Raw genomic sequence first — 21,906 nt, 5'->3', positions numbered from 1 at the left:
TGGATGTTGAAGATTCCTGATTCTACTCTTGAAAACAGCAAATAGAAAACAATAGCACTATGAATGGCTAATGAAAGGAGGAGATAATTTAACTAGAGAAGTAAATTTTATTTACCAACTTAAAACCACTAATGTTGAACAAAGTCTTTGTTGTTATGGTTAAGAACTCTTGTTCTCCATTGCCCAGTGCATATATAATGTCATTTATACTGCATTTTCTGTTATGCTGGAGAAGAAATGGAAGCCAAAACATCTGTAAAAGTCCAGTATTTGATGCCAACACCTGAGTGTCTTCTCTCATGATAATAGGAAGCTTAAACTACCTGGTGAGAGTCAGCTAAATCTTTTGCTGGTTTAATAAGTTTGCTTTATGATCTGTAATTAATTTACTCAATAAGGAGTTATTGATTATGTATTGTGCCGGGAAGTGTGTGATAAAAGACATGGTCTGTCTGCTTGAGAAGCTCAAACCTATTAGGTCAAACAGATCAGTAAGAAGGCAATTAGAAGACTGGATGGTAAGTGCTATGAGGAAGTGTGCCAAAGAAGTTAGACCTAACAAATGTTGATGCCTATAGAGATTATATCAGAGTTTATTTGAGCCAAAACTGGCGACAGTTACCAGGAAGCAAGATCTCAAATGCTTTGGAGAATACCAATTTGGCAGTTTCTCTTGTGAATTTGGAATGAAGAAGGGAATGTAAGGAATATTACATGAAGGTGAGAGAAATTAAGGCAAGGATTGGATTACAGGATAATTATGATGTGTGCTTTCGAAGGTCGTTACACCTTCAAGGGGTACTATTTCTTTCACTGCAAAGGTATGTAGCCTAGATGCACCAGAACAATGTACAGGACTATCTTAAAAATCTTTCACTAAATATTACCCACCAGGAACTTCCAAGTCAGGAATTTATGATTTATTATAGCACCCTTTTTTGGTCCACAAGATGAATAAAAAAGGGGACCTGTAGTGAGTTGAATAGTGGTCCCCCAAAATATCCAAGACCTAATCCCAGTACCTGTGAATGTGACCTTATTTGGAATAGGGTCTTCGAAGATCTAGTTAAGGATCTTGAAGTGATAGCAGCAACCTAGATTTGCCATGAGCCCTACACCAAGTGGCAGGTGTCATTAAAAGAGAAATGAGAGGGAGATTGACCTGGAGACACACGGGGCAGGTAATATAAGGATGAAAGTAGAGAGTGGACTTCGAAAGCTACAAGCCAAGCATCCCTAGCAGCCACTGCGAGCTAGGAGGGAGGCCTGGAACACATTCTTTCTCAGAGCCTGCAGAGGAACCAACCCTGCCAACAACGTGACTGCAGACTGTGAGAGCATGATTTTACTTGTTTTAAGTCATCAGGTCTGTGGCCATTTGCTGTGGCAGCCCTCAGAAACTGAGACAGGCTTTTAACTTAGCCTGGAGGCCTGGGGTGAGGGAGGGTCATCCATTATAAAATGCCTCCCAGTTCAGGACATATTTCAGCTGAGATTTGGAGGCCAAGTAGCACTTACTCTGTTTATCAATGGGAAGAATATTACAGGCAGAGAAAATACATGTAAATGTAGCTCATATTATTGTCAGAAGGAAAAAAAACACACACAAAAAAAACAACAACGCCTCCTTGGTTCCTAATTCTATAGAAGGCAAGTGACACCCTGCTTGCCTAGCATGCCTCCTCTTGACAAAGGTTTCACCTCTACTACACAGGCAGCCTGTTGGGTCTGTAGATACTGGAAGCATCAGTAACTTCTCTCACTTCTCCACTTCGGTAGCACTGGGTCGGGGGACCTCATTTGAATTGTTTTAACAGCTTTCTAACTGGTACTTTCATTACTGTCTGTCCACCCCATGCTGTATTTTCTGCCACATAGCAGCCAGAAAAATCCTGTTAAAACCTCAGTGACTTTATGTCACTCTTTAGCACAAAACATTCCAGTGGTTCTTAATTTCTTTCAGAGCAAAAATACACACAAATCCCTTAAGTGTCCTGAAGACCCCAGGAGAACTGACCTCCCATGAGCTCTCTGTTGCCATCTCCTATGACTCAGCTCTTGGCTCACCTGGCCTCCTTGCAATTCCTGGATACAGTCGGTGTAGTCCAATGTTCCCTTTGCCTAGACACATATCACCCCAATACCTGCCTGCTATGTACTCTATCATCATTTTTGTTTCTGTGCAAATGTCAATTTATAAGGCCTTTCAAGGACTACCCTAAGTAAATAGTAATTCCTCTCCAAACACTTCTTATCTCCCTACGCTGGTTTCGTTTGCCCCATAGCACTTATTGTTATCTGAAATTTTTTTGTGCTTTTGCTTATTGTTTGTTTTCCTTCCCCAAAAGATAAGCTTCATAAGATCAAGGACATGGCATGCTCTGATCATTGCTGTATTGTTAACTGCTTAGCAGAGTACTTGATGCATTGAAGAATTTCAGTTGATAGTTTTTTGATATGTTAACTGCACAGCAGAGCACTGGGTGCATAGTAGAATTTCAACTGATAGATCAATGGATGAACAATTCTTAGATTTTTCTTAACTGAGAACTTTATAAAATAAATGAAAATGTTTGATGAGAATAGCTGAACTCATGCTTTATTATAATACTAAATAAATTTTAAGTGTGGCATCATAGAACACAGATTTCTAAGGCGTGCAGTGGATTCTGATATTGATCCCACATGCCTTCTCACTAAAATAACAAACAAATGAGCAAGTAAAAAATTGAGGATGACCCTTAATCAGTGTGGCTTTAATAGTAGATTTGGTTCATTCTGGTTCCTGTCCAGTGGTATTCTGACTCCTCACAGGCTAGTTTTCATTGCAAAGTACTTCCTGCTCCCCTCCTCCCCCCCACCCTTGAGTTTCTCCTTCTTACTCTGTCCTGGAGGCCAAATGTTATTCAATGATTTCTATGGGAGGCTTTGCTCTTACCTTCTGTCTACTCAGAAAATGCTGGCTGGGGCTGTGAGGTGCCCTTTCTTTCCGTCCCTCTCCCCTGGGTACTCTGTACCTGTCTTTTCTCGGCTGGAATCAGTGCACTGGTCGGATTCAGCGTTCTCTGCACACTGTGCATATGGGGAACATCCTTTAAAGTTCTCTCCATGAACAGCTCCCGAGCCGGGCAGAAAGATGGACATCATACAAATTCCTGTATAGCATCCTCAGGAAGTAGTCAGCTGGGGCATCGTGCTTACTCCCTTCATGGCCAGTATCATGTGAGCTGACCACATGGTTAGAAAAGCAACCTCAGAATGTTTGGAGGACTATACCTGCTGGGATAAGGCTGCTGGTGGAAAGTGGCCAGGGACAAATCTGGAGAGGGAGGCAATATATCAGGCTTTGGGCTACTTGTTCTCATGTTTCTCCTGCCGTTTAACCTTCATAGCAGCTTAGAGAAGAGCTGTTAAGGTCTTTATTTCACTAGTGGGAAAACTGAGGCTCAGAAAAGGTGAGTGAGTTTCTGAAGGTCACACAGTTAGTGATTTAATCCAGGTTCCTCTGTGTTGTTGTTTTTTACCTCCACCATGCTGCCTATAAATTCGAAATACACTTTGAGGGACTTGAGCCTAGATATTTCAAAAATAACATTAGCTCAAGAATGAGGGCAGCGCATGTTATAGATGAGATATTGCTAAACATCCGGGAAGACAGATAACCGGGCAGTGGTGAAGGATCAAGGCCCAGCGGGCGTGTGCAGCATGAAAGCGGCCATTAATCAGACCTGCTCGCTTAAGAGGACCCTGCGTTTTGACTTTGAAGGCAGCCAAAGAAAGGTCAAATGTATGTTTTTTGAATCCTCTAGCAAGCAGAGCTCTTTGGAATTCTTTGCATTCTGCAACTTGATAATTAATAATTCTAACTCTGAATTCCTTGGTTCAGATCTTTAAGCAGGAAATTGAAAAATAGTACATCTTCCACAAAATACAAATGACAGCCTAATAACCTTGTGAGTTATGGTTTCTTTTACCTTTAGTTCCCCATGTCAATGTATTTTTCCCCAAATGGGTTCCCCCACTGTGTATGTAAGCATATAACTATTTCAAATACAATAACGACTACTACTAATAATAATAATAATGTCAATAATACTCAATATCTTTTGAGTGCACCTGGATCTAAGTGCTCAACCTACAGAAACCTCTATTACTTACAACAACCATATCAAGAAGGTGGTGTTTTTTAACTTCCTGTTCTGTCATCAGAAAAATAAGGTTTCAAGATGTTACTAGATTAGCTCCAGGTTGCACAGCTAGAAGGAGAACCTGAGCTTTGCACTCAGACTGCCCATGTCCCAGAGTCTGTCACCTGACAGCCTCGCTGTCAGTCTGTGTTAGTATTGAAATGGTGGGGGTGGGGGTGGGGAGAGCAGTATTTGCTGCTAAGGTAATTCTTCATTTTCTTTCCTCTGTTCTTTTTCTCTTTTCAACTCTCTCTTCCATTATTTCTACCCTGTCTCCTTTCTCCCCCACTTTTTAAAACTCCCCAACAGTTTTCTCCCATTGGTTGAAGCTGGCCTCACCGCTCAGGCACCTGACGCTATGTCAGAATCCCGGAGCCTGGAATTCTGTGTCCATTTCTAATTCATTTTCTCTTGGGCAAGTCATCTAACTTCTCTCTTTGCAGTGTCCCTATTCATCAAAAGATGAAGATATCCTTACAGATTATCTTTTAAGGTTCTTGGGAAGCACTTTTTTAAAAAAAGCACAAAATGTGTTACAAGTCTGAGAAATTGCTCAGGTTTCAAGACAGAGGTGGGAAGTGGAGAAGCCCTCTCCGGTCTCTGGCCTACCCACATTACCCAGCTAGGATCACTGCAGCTTGCATGCATGCCTCACTCAGAGTTTAGCATCTAATTCCATGTGGTTGATACAAAAAGAAGGATGCTTTTCCCTGGGAAAATTTGCTGAAATTTATTTCATAAAAGCCACCACTCTCACTCAGGGTTAATATAGCTGTGTTGGCACCAATATGACAGTGCAGCTGGCAACCTTCTGACCGTCTCACCCTGGCTTTCTCCTCAGCTGCTTTTCACAGACAGCACTTTCCAGCTCCTATTTCTTGGTGCTCCTATAATTGCTGAGCACCAAAGTTTGAATTGCTCTCAGAGTTTTGGTTGCAAAGATATTACTTGACAGTTACCTTAGCTTTTACATCATAGGAGTTCTCACCTAACTTCCTGAAGTTAGCTTTTTTGAAGTTTGCTTTTTCTGAAAGCCACTTTTTGTCCTACCTAGGAGTCTCCATGCTTCTATAACACCATCTCTCTCTCTCTCTCTCTCTCTCTCTCTCTCTCTCTCTCTCTCCCTCTCTCTTCTTAGGTTTTTGTCTTAATCCCTCATCTTTTTCTTTGCAATTGATTCCAGTACTCCTCCATCTCTCAAACTCTGGCATCTTCTTAGGAAAGGCAGATGGCAAAGTGTTTCAATATTTGAGAAGAAAATGCTGCACTCTGGGAATTACACTGGAGAGAAAGAGGCTGACAGATTAAAGAGGAACTAACCTTTATTGAGCACTTAGTATGTGTGAGCACTGTGCCTGGCACTTTACTTCCACTATCCCCTTTAATCCTGGTAATACCTGTATGACATAGATTCTTTTATTGACCTAGTCATACAAGTAGGGGATTTGATGCTGGAGGAGATGAAGTAAATTTTCAAATTCAGTCATACTGGTAGTTATTTCACAATATATAAATGCATCAAGTCAACACGTTGTGCACCTTAAACATACACAATATTACATGTCAGTTCTATCTGAATAAAGCTGGAAATAAATTAATCAGCTAATAAGGGCTGGAACTGAGACTGGCCCCTAGGTCTCTTACCAGATTCATGTACTTAACTGCTCACGAAGTTCTGTGTGGAAGAATTCTCTAGGCACCAGGTTATTTGGATAATATGTCAGTCATTTACCACATACACACACACACACACACACACACACACACACACACACACACACAGCCTTGGTATACAAAGTCAAGCTGAATATCCTCACTCCAAGTTCTTAGCAGTTTCCTATTGAATTGTTATTTCTTTTATATGATTCTTCCAGTTTCCTATTGAATTGCTATTTCTTTTATATGATTCTTCCATGTATACATTGCAGAGATTTTAAACTCATAAAAACAGACTCATTCAACATTTGTACTCTGACTTCCTAGGAAAAAGCCAACCACTCTTATTCTGAATGAAATTGAAATTGTGGAAAAATAAGATAGTATTGGCGGTCCTAAATCCTTCCTAAGACTGGTAGTCACCTGGTGAGAAAGGCCGAGCAGAGTGGCTCTTCTGTGAAATTGCCAGAAGCCTGGGTTTGTAAAACACTAGTTATAGTCACTGATCCTCCTTCCTCACAGCAGATCCTCCAGAGAGCCGAAGCCATTTCCCACCTACCCAGGAGTCTCCAGGCCTCTACACCTTTACACATACTGTCCCTGTCCTGTGACTCAAACATCCTTGGCCCCAATCTGCCTGGTTATTATTGTTCTGATTCAGCTGAGGCCTTGGCTCTTCTGAGGGGCTGTTCTTGACTTTCCAGGCAGAAACAATCCTTTCCTATTGTCTACCTCCTACTGCCCTCGTGCAGGCAGTATTGCTGGGATCTGTGAGGTACTTCATGACCTGCACACTCTCCTCCCTCCTCAGGGCCCTTGCACTTGCTGTAGCTTCTGCCTGGAACACTCTTTTATTTGATATCTGCCCAACTCATTCTCCTTTACTCAGTGAGGCCTTTCATGATCCCCCTGTTTAAAATATATTTTTATTGATTTCAGAGAGGAAGGGAAAGGGAGAGAGAGAGAGAAACATCAATAATGAGAGAGAATCATTGATTGGCTGCCTCCCGCAACCTCCCCCCCCCCCCCGGGGATCGAGCCCAACAACCCAGGCATTTGCCCTGACTGGAATCAAACCCTGACCTCCTGGTTCATAGGTGACGTTCAACCACTGAGCCATGCTGGCCAGGTCATGACCCCCCTGTTCAATTACAATCTTCCCCACTGGCACAGACCCTGTCCTCTGCTCTGCTGTATCTTTTGTCATATAGCTTGTTATCATCTAACTTACACATTGATTTTTTTATTTCATATTTTCCCAGTAGAATATAAACCGATACCTTGAAATATTTTTAGCTGTTTTGCATAAGCCTTGGTTCTCAGAATAATCCTTGATAGAGAAGCTGCTCAATAACCATTTGCTGAATGACTAAGTAAATGACTGCCTGCATTTGCTCAGCTTGGGTACTGTTGAGGTTTGGGTCTGAATAATTCTTTTCTGGGCAGCTGTTCTATGCACGTAGGATGTTTAGCAGCATCATTGGTGTCAGTACACTGGTAGCACTCCCACGGCTGAAACCACTAAAAATGACTGCAGACATTGCCAAATGTCCCCTGAGGGGGAATTGTCTTCAGGGAGAGTCACACTGTATTAGTCTCTCAGATCCTGGAGAACAGGGATCATGTCATATTAAGAGTATCAACATAGTAGATGCTTGATAAATTTTATTTAATCTTTTTTAAATCCTCATCTGAGGATATGTTCTTATTTATTTCAGAGAAAGAGAAAGTGGAGGGAGAGAGAGAGAAACATTGATCGGTTGCCTCCTGTACATGCCCCAATCTGGGATTGAACCCACAACCTAGGTATGTGCCTTGACCGGGAATTGAACTCACAACTTTTGGTGTATGGGATGATGCTCCAGCCAAATGAGCCACCCTACCAGGACAATGCTTGATAAATATTTAAAGCTGATTGATCTGACTTGATAACTACATGCCATGTATTTATCTCAGACTTCATGATACAGTTTTATAGACAAGACTGTCTTATCAAACTTGTTATTTTCTCTATATAATCTGGCAATAAATATGTGTTTAGTATCACCAGCATTCAAGATGATATAGAGGAATGGAGAGTTTGAAAAAAAAATAACCCTGGTCCTCGAGAATCTCATAATTAGAGAAGCATGTATACAGGCCAAAAATAATGCAAAAGGACACATTATCTCTCTCCTCAACCTGAATCAACCCTATTGAGTTAATCTGTAACAGTGATTATCTATACAGGCCTACCTACACAGTAAGTATTTCAACTTTGCAGCTATAGCCACAGAAAATGGCCATTTTCCTATCGGTCTTTCTAGAGCTAAGACTGACATCTCCATTTGAAGATAACAAGATTAAAGTGACTCTGTGCCCCATCCTATCACAGCATGTTATGGAGCAGAAAACTATGGCAACTACCAAGAATGTGTGAAATAAATGCACAGTTTAAACTGCAGGTTTAGTGGGTTAGGAAAGCAAGTCATTGGATCATAGCTGCATTCTATAAATAATATAGAATGCAATACAATGCAATGCAATGCAATACAATTCAATACAATACAATGGAAGTCAATACAATGGAAAATATCAGAATGCATTACATGTACTAAGAATAAGGTTTATATTTCTGGATGTCTATGAGTGTGTGTGAAGGTTTCTGATTGAACATTTTTTACTATTCAGTGTAGTAAAAAAGACATTAGCTAAGCACTGTCTTCAGCTAACTAGAATAACGAACAGAAGAAAAGAGAAGTTTCGTGACAGATATCCAGGCATTACACTATTGTGCTTTAAGGTAACTAATAACTCCGGGAAGTGGATGGAGATGGGGAGATGGAGAGGATGGTTCACAGATTCTTAAATGTCCCTGCTTCCCTGCATGGCCCACTGCATTGTCTTCTACATTCAGTCTCCAACATTGATAAACTCCTGTTCATTTTCCTCCTCTATTCAGTGCCTTTGCACAGGACAAAACCTTGACCTGAACTGTCCCATTTCCTGTGCTTCTCTGCCTAACAAAAATCCTATCCATTCTTCCAGGCCTAACTCAAATGCCAGCTTTGTTGCAAAGCGTTGCCTCAGTCCACTGGGCACAATTAATCACGTTTTCCCCCATATGCTCTCAGCACTTTATTCATACTGCTACAATGGCATTTATCACATTTCATTATGCTTGGTTTTGGACATGCCACTCTCTGCTACTCGACTGTGAGCTTCTTAGGGATGGAGACAGTGTCATGCCTAGTTGTAGGCTTCTTAGTCCCCAGCACATTGTCTGCATATAGTGGGTGGCCAAGCCCTAAAGGGAGATGTCTTAACGATGTGGTTGCAACTCTGAGTTTGAAACCCAGGAAGCCACTTAGTGACCTGGGATAACTTATTTAACTTCTCAAAGCCATCTTTCTCTTCTGACAATGAGGACGACACGAATGTATAATGCACGGAGTTACTGTAAGGATGGAATGGAGTATTCTGTCTATACAGCACTTAAAGGGCCTTTGATAAATGGAATCACCATTACTAGTGTTGTTGTTGTTGTTACTATTGAAAAGTAGAGTGGAAATGGCTAGTAGAGCCATAAGGTGATTTGGGGGTGGGGGTAATGATTAAATATTAAACTATGCGCTATATTTTTTGCTTAAGACCAGAATGGAGATATGAAAAGTGATCATTGCAGACATCTGGATGTTTGGTTTTGTATACCAGACTAACCATCTGGATGCTTTTCACTCTGACCTTTTCTCTATCTTTTAAACTGTGTTTGGGGGCAGAATTTAAGGGGTGGTGGAAAAGGGATTAAAATCACATAGTTTTGCTCCTGAAGCTACTCAGTAGACTTAATTGTGTAAAGTTCTAAGTTTCTCAGCCTCAACACTTGACATTTTAAGCCAGGCAATTCTTTGTTATGCAGGGCTGTCCTGTGCATTGTAAGATGTTTAGCAACATCCCGGTCCTCTGCCCACCAAAGGCCAGTAACACACTGACCCCACACGCCTCTTGTGACAATCAAAATATTTGAGGCGACTATGGTAAATATATTCTGAATGAGGTGAGCAATAAACCAAAAAGCAAACATGGAGGAGATGCTTCTATTATTGACAGAGCTGGATGGGGAACCGTAAGTTTAAGTCTATAAACCAAGCTAGTTTGCTAAGAATGAACACAGAATGAAGACCAATCCCATGGAAGATGGGAAACTTGATGCCATCTGAAGTCAAGAAGTGGGGTGGGCATGGAGTTTTGCTAGGCATGACCAAATTGTAAATATCTTCTCCTCCCTTGGGATTTTGGGTGCACATAATCAAATTAATTACAATCTTTGGTTCATGACACCCTGTAACTATGCATAGTGAACAGCGTTTATTTACATCCTGATAGTTATTTTAACAATGTAATTCACACCCAATAACTCAGTGTCCAAAATAAACTAGAAATGTTCATCATATGGCACTTCCCAGCCCATCCTCCTGCTTTTCCCATCTGACTCGCATCAGCCTGATATAGATTTTTCCAGAGTTATCAATAGAATAATCTCCCCTACCTCCCCAGTGGCAGAGAGGTCAGAAATGATCTGAAGGAAAAAGCTTCCTCAAGGAAAGCAGTGTGAAAAGCAGGATTTCCTTCTAACCGATGGCTGAAACATGTATGTTTCTTATTTTATCAGGATACAGGGTGTCCCTTGGAACTAAACACATGCCAGTAAATCTTTGAGAAGATCATGCAAAGTGTTTAGACTTGAAGGGCTATTACTTTTTGTTAGTATAAAACTATTCTTGTCCAGTTGAGCACATGATGGAAATACTGGGCATCCACACGCTTGACATGTGCAAACCCACCTTCTCATTTTGTTTCCCTTAACCTCCGAGTGTCATTTCTCATGCTGAGAAAATTGAATATAAAAAAGTAGTATTTCTGTGAATTATCTCTCCCTTAATTTTGAGTTCTGTGATTTTATTTTCTTACACAATGCAAAGAGTCCTTTCAGGAATAGAAATCAAGCCATTTTAGAGTTGACCCCATCCATTATCTCCCTGGGGTGTAAGTTAATAACCAATGGCAGATTCAGGTTTGTAATCTTATTGTGTATCTACAATCTGTTCAAGCCATACTTGGGAATCTGGAAATTGGTTGACAAGGGAGCAACATACCAGGATGCCTGAGTTTTCCTGAGTCTACAGAGGGGCCAAGTTCCATTGCAAGCCCCATGACACTGTGAAGGCCATCAAGTCCAAGAAGGAGTGGTAATGTGCCCTCACTGAACTAGTAGAATAAGTTCCATAGCACAGGGATCTTTGCTATCTGACTCACCACTGCATCTGCAGAATCTAGAACAGAAACTAGTGCACAGTGATATTGTTATTCAGAAATGCAGAGTCCTATTGATAAATAACAATAATCACATGTAGCTTTTGAGTACATTCCACTGGCAGTGCCTGTGCCTGGGTCATTTTCGTCGTAATTTAATTTAACCTGCACAGCCTGGGTGTTATACTTATTATCATTACTGTTTTGCTTTTGAGAAAACTTAGGTCCAGAGAGGTGAAATAATTTGCTGTAGGTCACAGACCTATTACATACAGAGCAAGGGTTTGGACCAGGTAGTTTCTACCACCCCATCTCCTCATACGCTAGAAAGAAATGCAATGGGGACTTGCTTGGGTCATGCCATCTGCCAAGTAATGCTGTGCAAATTAAAGGTGCTCAGAGTATCAGAGTCCTTTTCTTTGAACTGCTAGGTTCCTAAATGACCAATAAGAACCTACCCAGATACACGTGATCTATCCATAAGCTTTAGACTAGGATACAACAGTATACTTAGATGTTTTATGAGGTATCCAAAAGAAATGTGCGTTGATCTTGATTTCCCCACAGTAGTTTAAATTTGCAATGACATGCTTCTTCTTCTTCTTGTTTTTGGTATTGTTTTTGAAATTACTTTGTTGTTTTAAGGTGCATGTAGGCAATGAATTTCTTCTTTACTTGAGATCAATTCCATTAAAAATAGTATATGCCTAGATTAGGTGAAATATCACTAGGCTCATACCATAACGCATGCCCCACACTGGGGATAGAGCCTGCAACCTCAGACATGTGCCCTTGACCGGCATCGAACCTGGGACCCTTCAGAACACAGGCCGATGGTCTAGCCACTGAGTCAAATCAGCTAGGGTGACACATTGTTGTCTTTTAAACTTGTATTCAGTTCCCTTAGCCCTTATGAAGCTATTCAAAAAAAGAAGAAGCCTGCCTATGTGAATATTAGATTGCAGATAAACCTGCATTGTACTACCTGTGTAGCCTTAGAGGCGACTTGATTTTTGAGCCCCTACTTCACGGTGTGTACAATGGAAACAGTAACAGCTCTCTGATAGTTCCAGGATAAGGGCTACAACTGCCTTCATTAGAAACTAAAGCAAGCATCCATCACAAGGTCATAGCAACTTATCTTGGTGAAAATGGACACCTTCAGGCTGGGTTTAATTATCTGAGTATTAGATGGAAAATTTATTCTGGGTCCATGATGCACAGTCATAATAGCATTGCTATCATTATAATTAGTTTTATTTCAAAAAGCACATTATAACACTATGCACCAAACACAATTTAAAGTCACTGGCAAATGTTAACTCATTTCATCCTCGTAACACCCCATTTATTAGGTATGTTCTTTTTTAAAATTTTTATTTTATTGTTTAAAGTATTACAAATAGTAGGACATATGTCTCCTTTTTTTCCCCATTGACTTTCCCCTGGTCTCCCCTACCCCACCGCCAGCACATGCCCTCAAACCCCCCCCCCAGTGTCTTGCATCCATTGGTTATGCTTATATGCATGCATACAAGTCCTTCAGTTGATCTCTTACCTCCCCCCCACCCTCCCCAACCTTCCCGCTGTAGTTTGACAGTTTGTTCAATGCTTCTTTGCCTCTGTATCTATTTTTGTTCATCAATTTATAATGTTGTTTATATTCCAAAAATGAGTGAGATCATGTGGTATTTTTCTTTCTCCGACTGGCTTATTTCACTTAGCATAATGCTCACCAGTTCCATCCATGCTGTTGCAAATGGTAAGAATTCCTTCTTTTTTACAAAAGTGTAGTATTCCATTGTGTAGATGTACCACAGTTTTCTAATCCACTCATCTGCTGATGGGCACTTAGGCTGTTTCCAAATCTTAGCTATGGTGAATTGTGCTGCTATGAACATAGGGGTGTACATTGTCACATCTTTACATTCATAGGACATCACAGGCATCTCATGCTTTCTTCAAAAACCTCCTATTATCATTTCTGTTTAAGGGTTGCGTAAATCAAGAGCATACATGTATCATGAAACAACACCAAGTCTCCTAACAAGTTCTACAATCTGTGTGTGCACACGTGTGTGAGTATGCATGTTTGAATGTATGCTCACACACAAATCTAGATCAAGTGCTGCTTTGACTAACTTACTGAAGAAACCCATGCTGAACGTCCTGCTTCCAAACCTCTGTCTTCTTTTGGTGCCACTTGAAACTTTCCTTTATAGCTTTCTGTCACTTTTAGCTTCAAAAACACTTTACTGTTTACTGTTCTCTTATTAACTTTGATATGGAGCTACACTTTTGAAAGGTCCATCACCAGAGCCCACAAGGTGCAATTTTGGGGCAAGACAGTGTGTGTGTGTGTGTGTGTGTGTGTGTGTGTGTACATAGGCTCATGGTAGTTAAATGCTGGAAAGAGGAAATGGTATTCGAATACCAAGGTACCCATTATCTGTCTGTTGGCAGGAGCAAAGGAACTCACAATTAATTGCTAAGCTCCAAAATGTTAAATCATATAGTAGATATTAAATGATGTGAAAAAATGACAATATTGTGAGAATTTCTGTGTATTTGAACTAGCGTTCAACTACCTAAAGATGTTCAGTGGCTTTTTTGAAGTTAAACCCATATTATTTATGTGATGATGGCAAAATATAACTATGACATTTTTCCAGGCTGACATTTTCTAACTGCAATTAAAAATAAAATAATTTCTCACCTCGCTCTTCTGTGAATAAAAGAAACCCTGGGTTAACAAGTTGCAATCGTCTTCCTTAATGAGACATTTTGCAGCGGTAGTACACTAAATTATCGGTTATCCAGCAAGGTTGCATAGTAAGTTGTTCTGGATGGAAGTGCTGCAGAGTTGTTGGAGGAAGAGTTTTTCTGTCAGAACAACCTGCAGAATATAAGTTAATTCATTAGGCAAATCTGTTTTGAGTATCTACCATGCACTCAGCTACTAATGCTTTGTATGCACGATGGGGTGCAAAAAAAGAAGCATGTGACTTATCCTTATGGGCCGTACAATCCCAACGGGTGAGACAGGAAATGATAAGCATTCATACATAAATAAACAATAATACTTAATACTACCAAGGAGAGGTGTATGGAGCTGTGCATGGAGCTATGCTATGCCGTTCGGGTGTGTAACGAGGGGAACTTACCCATTGTGGGAAGGCTAGCAGGGTAGCACTGGGAGGGAGTTGCATAACTTTGCAATGCTTGTCAAAAGGCTTAACAAACTCCACACTCTCTAAAACTGTATTTTCACATTGAGCCCTTTTCCCTAAAGGGATAATTTGGGGTGTACTAAACATTCTAGCTATACTGGAAAGGCATCACTTTTGGTACAGAAATATTGGAAACATCTTAAATTTTTTAAAAAAATAAGTGGTTGGCTCTAGCCGGTTTGGCTCAGCGGATAGAGCGTCGGCCTGCGGACTCAGGGGTCCCAGGTTCGATTCTGGTCAGGGGCATGTACCTTGGTTGCGGGCATGTCCCCAGTGGGGAGTGTGCAGGAGGCAGCTTATCAATGTTTCTCTCTCATCGATGTTTCTAACTCTCTATCCCTCTCCCTTTCTCTCTGTGAAAAATCAATAAAAAATATATTTTAAAAAAAAGTTTCTACCTTGAGGATTAAATAAAAATAATTCTTTTAAAAAAATAAGTGGTTGAATTTATTATGTTATCAAAATTATATCTGTCCACCTATTTTAAAGCTGATGTAAAAATGTTTTTATTGTAATAAATATGTTTAGACAAAAAAAAGGGGGTTACAAAATGAGAATTTAAAATGCCTGGCTTTGCTTTTATCCCAATCCTATTCTTTCTAGTTACTAGGTCTATCCTATTTGATTTCAAATATGTCAATAATAAGTCACAATAGCAACAGTAATAGCTGCTCATACTAGTTACCATTTAGCACATTCCAGCCCAGTGCTAAACACTTTACCTCCATTACCACAACTGACGTTATGTAAATCAGTGAAGTAAGTATTATTTCTTTTCATGGCCAAAACTTTTAAATATGTCAACACAACTATGTATTCCCTATGCAACAAAGAAGGAATGATTTCAATGCTTATGTCATTTACCATGAGTTTTCTTATTCCCATTTTATCTAATAGAAATTCCTCATTCTTTTGCAACAGCATTCTGTGAAGAGGGCTGCAGATATGGTGGAACATGCGTGGCGCCTAACAAATGTGTCTGTCCTTCTGGATTCACAGGAAGCCACTGTGAGAAAGGTAACCTTAGCCCTTTTGGGGGAGTGGAGTGGGGAGAAAGAGTTTCAGAGAGAAGGGAAACTCTTTTTCTAGTAGTATAGTATTGTGGGTTGACTTGATGCACTATGTCTCGCTGGGGGATGTAGCTCCCTGAAATGGATACGTTTGATTATTGTATAATTGGCTTCCTCCCCCTGAAAATAGAGCTTCATTTGTCCTCCCTTTAATGTTTCTAATAGAGCAAGATTGAGTCTTTCTCTGTCATAGTTTGGAGTGTGCCTTTTTAGTGCTAATGAGAGATAAAGCCTGAAGAACTGACCTGCCCCAATTATCAGCTATTCGGGGTAGCATCACACAGGACTATTGGAGTTAACAGTCTGCTGTGCCCACAGAATCTAGATTAGAGCCACATGCTCCTTGAATTAAAGCACATTAAATAACTCTGGCAGCAGGTTTATTGGTGTGCTTGGGATTTGGTTCTAATACTGGTTTATTAGGAGCATTATTATTCCTGGTCCTGATAATAGAAGCCAGTTTAGTGTTTGTAAGATTCTATTATGAGCATCCTTCTATTTGCAATAAATGTAGTGTTTACACTTGATGCTATTTGGTGAAATCAGCTGTCTTATTAATTGGAGACATCTTTCCACCTGGGTACAAATTAAATTGACGGGCAATGCCAGTGTGCCACTGTATACATATATATCAATGCAAGCGAGAATGCTTGTCATGCGAAATTGAATATTTCTGTGTATTTCCCCATAAGTTTTATTGGCCTAAAATTACCGTATTGTGTTTTTTCCTGAGTCTGAGATATCACACTTGACACTTCTTATAGTACAGCATAAAAATATGGAAATGTGATGATGTAGTCATTATGTCTGTTATTCAATGAGAGAGAGGATGGCTTAAATGCCAACTTTTGAAGCAAAGCTCCGGTTTCCTTTCCTTCATGTAAAAAGATTTCTGAAATTAGATAATACATTTTTAAATGATCCTAGTTATTTTACCCCAACTTGTTCTATGTGTTACTTTGCACTGCATGTATAAGGCAGCCAATCCTTTCAAAAACAGTTCAAAATGTAACATGTAAATTATTCAACAAGGAAGACAACAAAAAATATGTGCACTGTTGTTTCCATATTTTATGATATTATCAATGAAGTAAATTTCATTTATGAAATAAAAATTAATTGGTTTGTTTTTTAAAAAGACACATAAAAGAGCCAAGTACTGCCTCTGAGCAGCATGAGAATTACCACATGGAGCTGGAGAATTCTTGCCAAAAGCAAAGAAACTTAATGGTAACTTAGAACACATGCCCTCGTTGCAGTGCATTGGATTTTAATTAGGTTTTCTAAAGTGAAAAAACAAATACATGTAAAGGTTTCTCATCATGTCCTCTAGCACTGCTGTGCTTCCCTAAAGTGAGTATACAGGAATTAATGGGGACAAAAATGGTGATGATGATAGTGTTGATAATAATGGGTACTACTAGTAATGATACACCATTTATTATGTATTAATTATGTGTCAGGTCTTTTAAATAAATATTTTAATATATTAAGAATAAACAACAAAGATAAATACTATTACTCCTATTTTATAAATAGCAAAATAAAGCTTAGCCAAGCGAAGTAACTTTTGCAATGCTACAGTCAGTATTAGAACTGAGAATAAAATTCCAGTTGTATTTCACAAAGCCTGCATTATAAACCCTTGCCTGAGTTTCTCAAAGTAATACATGGACTTCCTGTTAGAACCCAGATTCCTGGGCCACCAACCTAGACCTGGTCAATCAGAATATCTCGGGGAGGGTCCATGAAGCTACATTTTCACCAAGCACCTCTGGTTGCTTGTAATAAATCAGTTATTATTATATTAGTGTGATATTTAACCAGATAATCTAATCTAATGTTCTTATTTTTTTCACATTATAAAGAATTTGGGTAGAACATTGACTTTAGACTTGGGGATGAATTGGTGGCAGCCTAGGAAAAATTAATTATCATTTCTTATGACTTGTTGATTTGACTATATCTTATTCTCTGCTCAGTAAGAGGTTGGTTGAATTAATGCTTACATTCTGTTTTATTACCTGAAACAAGAAACGTTAGAAATAAAGGAGAAAGTCAAGGTCAGAGGGAAAGGTAAAACAGAGATAGGCAGGACATGAGTTTGCATGTAAAAGTTAAAGTTAAGATTGAGCATCGTATATTCTTGAATTCTTGCAAAGTTGTTTTAAGGTAAAATTAAAATAAAATAACAAGGTCTCTTTGCATGTGATACTATCTCCCATCAGTATGAAAACCATTCCATTTAATATTGGCCAATACTATTATTTTTTTCTTTATTGATTAAGGTATTACATATGTGTCCTTATCGCCCCATTTCCTCCCGCTCATGACCTCACCCCCCTGTTGTCTGTGTCCATTGGTTAGGCTTATATGCATGCATACAAGTCCTTTGGTTGATCTCTCCCCCTCACTCCCAACCTCCCCTACTTTCCCTCTGAGGTTTGACGGTTTGATCGATGCTTCTCTGTCTCTAGATCTGTTTTTGTTCATCAGTTTATGTTGTTCATTATATTCCATAAATGAGTGAGATCATGTGATATTTATCTTTCTCTGACTGGCTTATTTTGCTTAGCATAATGCTCTCAGTTCCATCCATGCTGTTGCAAATGATAAGAATTCCTTTTTTACTGTAGCATAGTATTCCATTGGGCAGATGTACCACAGGTTTTTAATCCACTCACCTGCTGATGTGCACTTAGGCTGTTTCCAAATGTTAGCTATGGTGAATTGTGCTGCTATGAACATAGGGGTGCATATATCCTTTCTGATTGGTGTTTTTAGTTTCTTAGAAGTGGGATCACTGGGTCAATTGGGAGTTCCATTTTTAATTTTTTGAGGAAACTCCATACTGTTCTCCACAGTGGTCAATATTATTTTTAATTAAATTTATTGTGGTGACATTAATAGGATCATGTACGTTTCAAGTGAACATTTCTGTGATACATGACCTGTATATTGCATTGTGTTCCTACCACCTGAAGTCACATCATCTTCCATCACCATATATTTGGCCCTCTTTACCCTGTACTACCTCCACCTTCTTCTCTTTGGTAACTACCATACTGTTGTCTGTGTCTATGCGTTTCAGTTTTATATCTGACACATGAGTGAAATATTGGCTTTTTCTGACTGACTTGTTTCATTCACTTAGCATAATATTCTCAAGGTCCATCTATGTTGTCGTAAATGGCAGTATGTCATCTTCACCAATATTCTAATTGTATGAAATTTTTTGTGGAGAGGATAAAGTACATATATTTCAGTCCATTGTGTGCAAGGGATATAGAAAAATTATAGGATAAATACTGAAAATGTATTCCATATCTTGTTTGAATTATTTTATCATGTAGATCATTAGCAGTGAGCATTAAGTAATGCTATTTGCCATAGACTAGTCATGCTAGATGCTTTGAGACTTAGGGCACAAAGGAAAAATGCAAGTGCATTGTAACTGTCTATGGCATGATCACACTAAATCTGATTTGCTTTGTTTTAATTTCAAGACTAACTAAGTGGTCCCTTTTGAGCCATACAGAATCTGCTTATATTTAATCTTAAAAATATTTCCCTTGGTTCCCCTAGTTACTGGTTTTATTTATTGCTTGTGATATTTAGCCTTTCAGAATTCAAGTACCGTTAGTTAAATTATTGAAATCATTTGTTAAAGAAAATGCTTATCTGGAGTTAAAAATCCCGCTTGTGTTTGCCATATAACTCAAAGATGAACAATACCATTTATTTTATGGTGATGAGATTTTAGTAAACTTAAACTTTTCATAACCCCATTCAAGATAAGAAAACATATGTTTCTGAATAACATATTATGTTGTCTTTTTACCCTTTGTTCTGTCTCTGTTCCCTTAGCTTTGATTTCATTTCACATTTAATATCAAGATGTATAATGAGAGAGATGAATGAGAAATCAGTAAGAAAAATGGTTTTGCTACTCTTTAGAAAAGGGCTGCTGGCAGAAGCTCTCTTCTTAGCCTAAGAGAACTGAAAGGATATCATGTCATACTGAGATACATAGCCAACCATCACACAAAATGAAACAACACAAAGTCTTCCGAGAGACTTTCCAAGTGTAAAATCAAGTAGCTACACTAAATCCATAAGTATGTTACCTGCCATAAAACAGCAGAACATCATCCTCTGAAATGTGAATCACACTGTTTACTACTTGGCATTAAGCAAATTTGCAAGCAACATTAAGTAGAAATTAAATGTAAGGTATTAGACTATGTCTAGTTAGGGGTTTCTCAATGCTTAGCAGCATCAATGGACTCTACCCACTAGATAGCATTAGTACTCCAACCCCCAGTCATGATGATCAAAAATGTCTCCTGACATTGCCATATGTCTCCTGGGAGGCAGAATCTACCTTTTGGCAATGCCGGGTCTAGATGTAGCATTTTAAACATTTTTAAAATGTGTGTATGTGTACACAGACATATATTAGGCAAATGTATTTCAGTGTATTTGATAACATGCACATTATAAGCACTTTTGGTAGACAAGTATTTTTAAAGCATCTCTTGAACATTCTTAGAAGTGCCTATTACTATATTTAGAGAATTCTTAACCATTCAAGAGCCAGGGACTGGCTAATATCCATATATGCTGTATGGGGAACATTTTCTTATGGGACAAGATTGATGTAGAAGCTGGGCCTGTTCTATGTCCTCACCCTCTTGTTGTTGGAGTAAACATGGATGTTTCAACCTCACCCAAGGACAATGTGACTCTAACCCTTGTGTTCTCCTGAAAGAAGAAGAAAATCCTTTATTATTACTTTGTTAGAATAATTTTTTTCAATGTATGTAGTAAGATGATAATTTTTTGCTGTAAATTGCTTTCTTTAATATAAGACTTCTCAATTAGTCACTTTTATTAGTAGTTTCAACTGCATATAAATCAAGATGGTTATTTGTGGTGGTATAGATCAGACAGCTAATTTTACTGCATTTTCCTATTTGTATATTACATGAGATATAAATTGTGTAAATACAATTGTATAGACATCAGGTACCTATAACCAGTGCCTTGTGAATCAGACAGTGAGAGTTGGATAGTTGGATAAAATTAGTCAAGCTATAAGCTAGACCACAGTGTTGTATTAAAAAATAGTTTAAAAACATGCTGATATTATAAAAATAACAGACCTTGACCTTTTCCCCATTGGTTTCCAAAATGGGTTCATTTTGGAATGTAAATATTATTTAATAAATGCAGATAACCATTGAACTTCTCACAGTCCCCAAGGCTTTGTAAAGTGTATTAAATATCTGGTCAAGAATATTCTGGGAAATTAATAATAGCAACAAGTTTAACAGCATTATGCATTCTCAATATGGCTTCCAGTAGTTATTTTTTCTATTTTGATTACCTGAATTTTCTATTTTTTCTACAGTAAGTATAGTATAAATGATTTGTAATAAGAAGTGATACTTTTTAAAGCTTAAAATTATGAGGACATAAAAGTCATGAAAAGGACTTTCTTTTTAAAAGTTCCTGAGGATTGCTCTAACCGGTTTGGCTCAGTAGATGGAGCATCAGTCTGTGGACTGGGGGGTCCCGGGTTCGATTCCGGTCAAGGGCATGTACCTTGGTTGCGGGCACATCCCCAGTAGGGGGTGTGCAAGAGGCAGCTGATGGATGTTTCTCTCTTATCGATGTTTCTAACTCTCTATCCCTCTTCCTTCCTTTCTGTAAAAAATCAATAAAATATATTTTTTTAAAAAAGTTCCTGAGGATCTTTTAACTTTTCTTAAAGGGAAATGACTTTTTACAAGTTAATTTATTCTATTCTTTCCTCTGTGCCTCAGGGACTTGCAGATATGTAGACAGAGGGTAATAGTTTGCCCTATGCATATTATTCACCCATCAGGTGCAAAGACTGGTCAGAAACAAAGACTTCTATCTTCTTCCAATTTTTAAATATTGCCTGATTTTCAGATACCTCTACTGGCATGCATCTATTTGCAGTTTCTCTGCTCATCCTTGTTTCAGGGGGAAAAAAATAAGAGCCTTTAAGAAGGTAGATAATAGCTCCATTCTGTTAATGGAAAATATTCTTCTGCTTTCTCCCCACCCATCACAGCACTGTGGGGAAGGCCTCTGGGAAGAGGATGAGTGCCCATGTGCCTCTTCCACATCTTGGCAGTCTGCAGATTTATTTAACTTTTCTCAACAGGATCTTTCTGGTTGTCTGGCACAAGCAAATGGCAGCTTCTATTATTAACATTGCTGTTGTTGCTGTTGTGCAACTGATAGATGCCCAGAAAAGAGTAAGCAGTGCTTTTGTGGCATCATTTAAAAAGGGAAATATGAGGATGTGAGGTCTGAGTTGCTCATGCAGTTGAAGCCACCCAAAAGGAAGGGACACAGATGTTCTTTTACAATTTTATCCAAGTTATATGGATGTGAATTTGTGTGAGGAGCTATGCCCTGCACGGGACCTTTGCAGGG

General features: G+C 39.0%; 1 protein-coding gene across 1 annotated transcript in view; it reads left to right on the top strand.

Annotated features, from left to right (window-relative positions):
• NELL1 (neural EGFL like 1) overlaps positions 1-21,906 on the top strand; it is a 672,205-nt gene that overhangs the window by 491,527 nt on the left and 158,772 nt on the right. Inside the window, exon 15 of the mRNA XM_023758901.1 lies at positions 15,287-15,382. Within this exon, the coding sequence (XP_023614669.1) occupies positions 15,287-15,382 (96 nt within the window). The remainder of the gene's footprint in view (positions 1-15,286; positions 15,383-21,906) is intronic.

The sequence above is a fragment of the Myotis lucifugus genome, unplaced genomic scaffold, assembly GCF_000147115.1.
Source record: "Myotis lucifugus unplaced genomic scaffold, Myoluc2.0 scaffold_143, whole genome shotgun sequence".
In the NCBI taxonomy this organism is placed as follows: Eukaryota; Metazoa; Chordata; class Mammalia; order Chiroptera; family Vespertilionidae; genus Myotis; species Myotis lucifugus.
The sequence above is the reverse complement of the archived record's forward strand: the minus strand, read 5'-3'. Positions and strand labels throughout refer to the sequence as shown.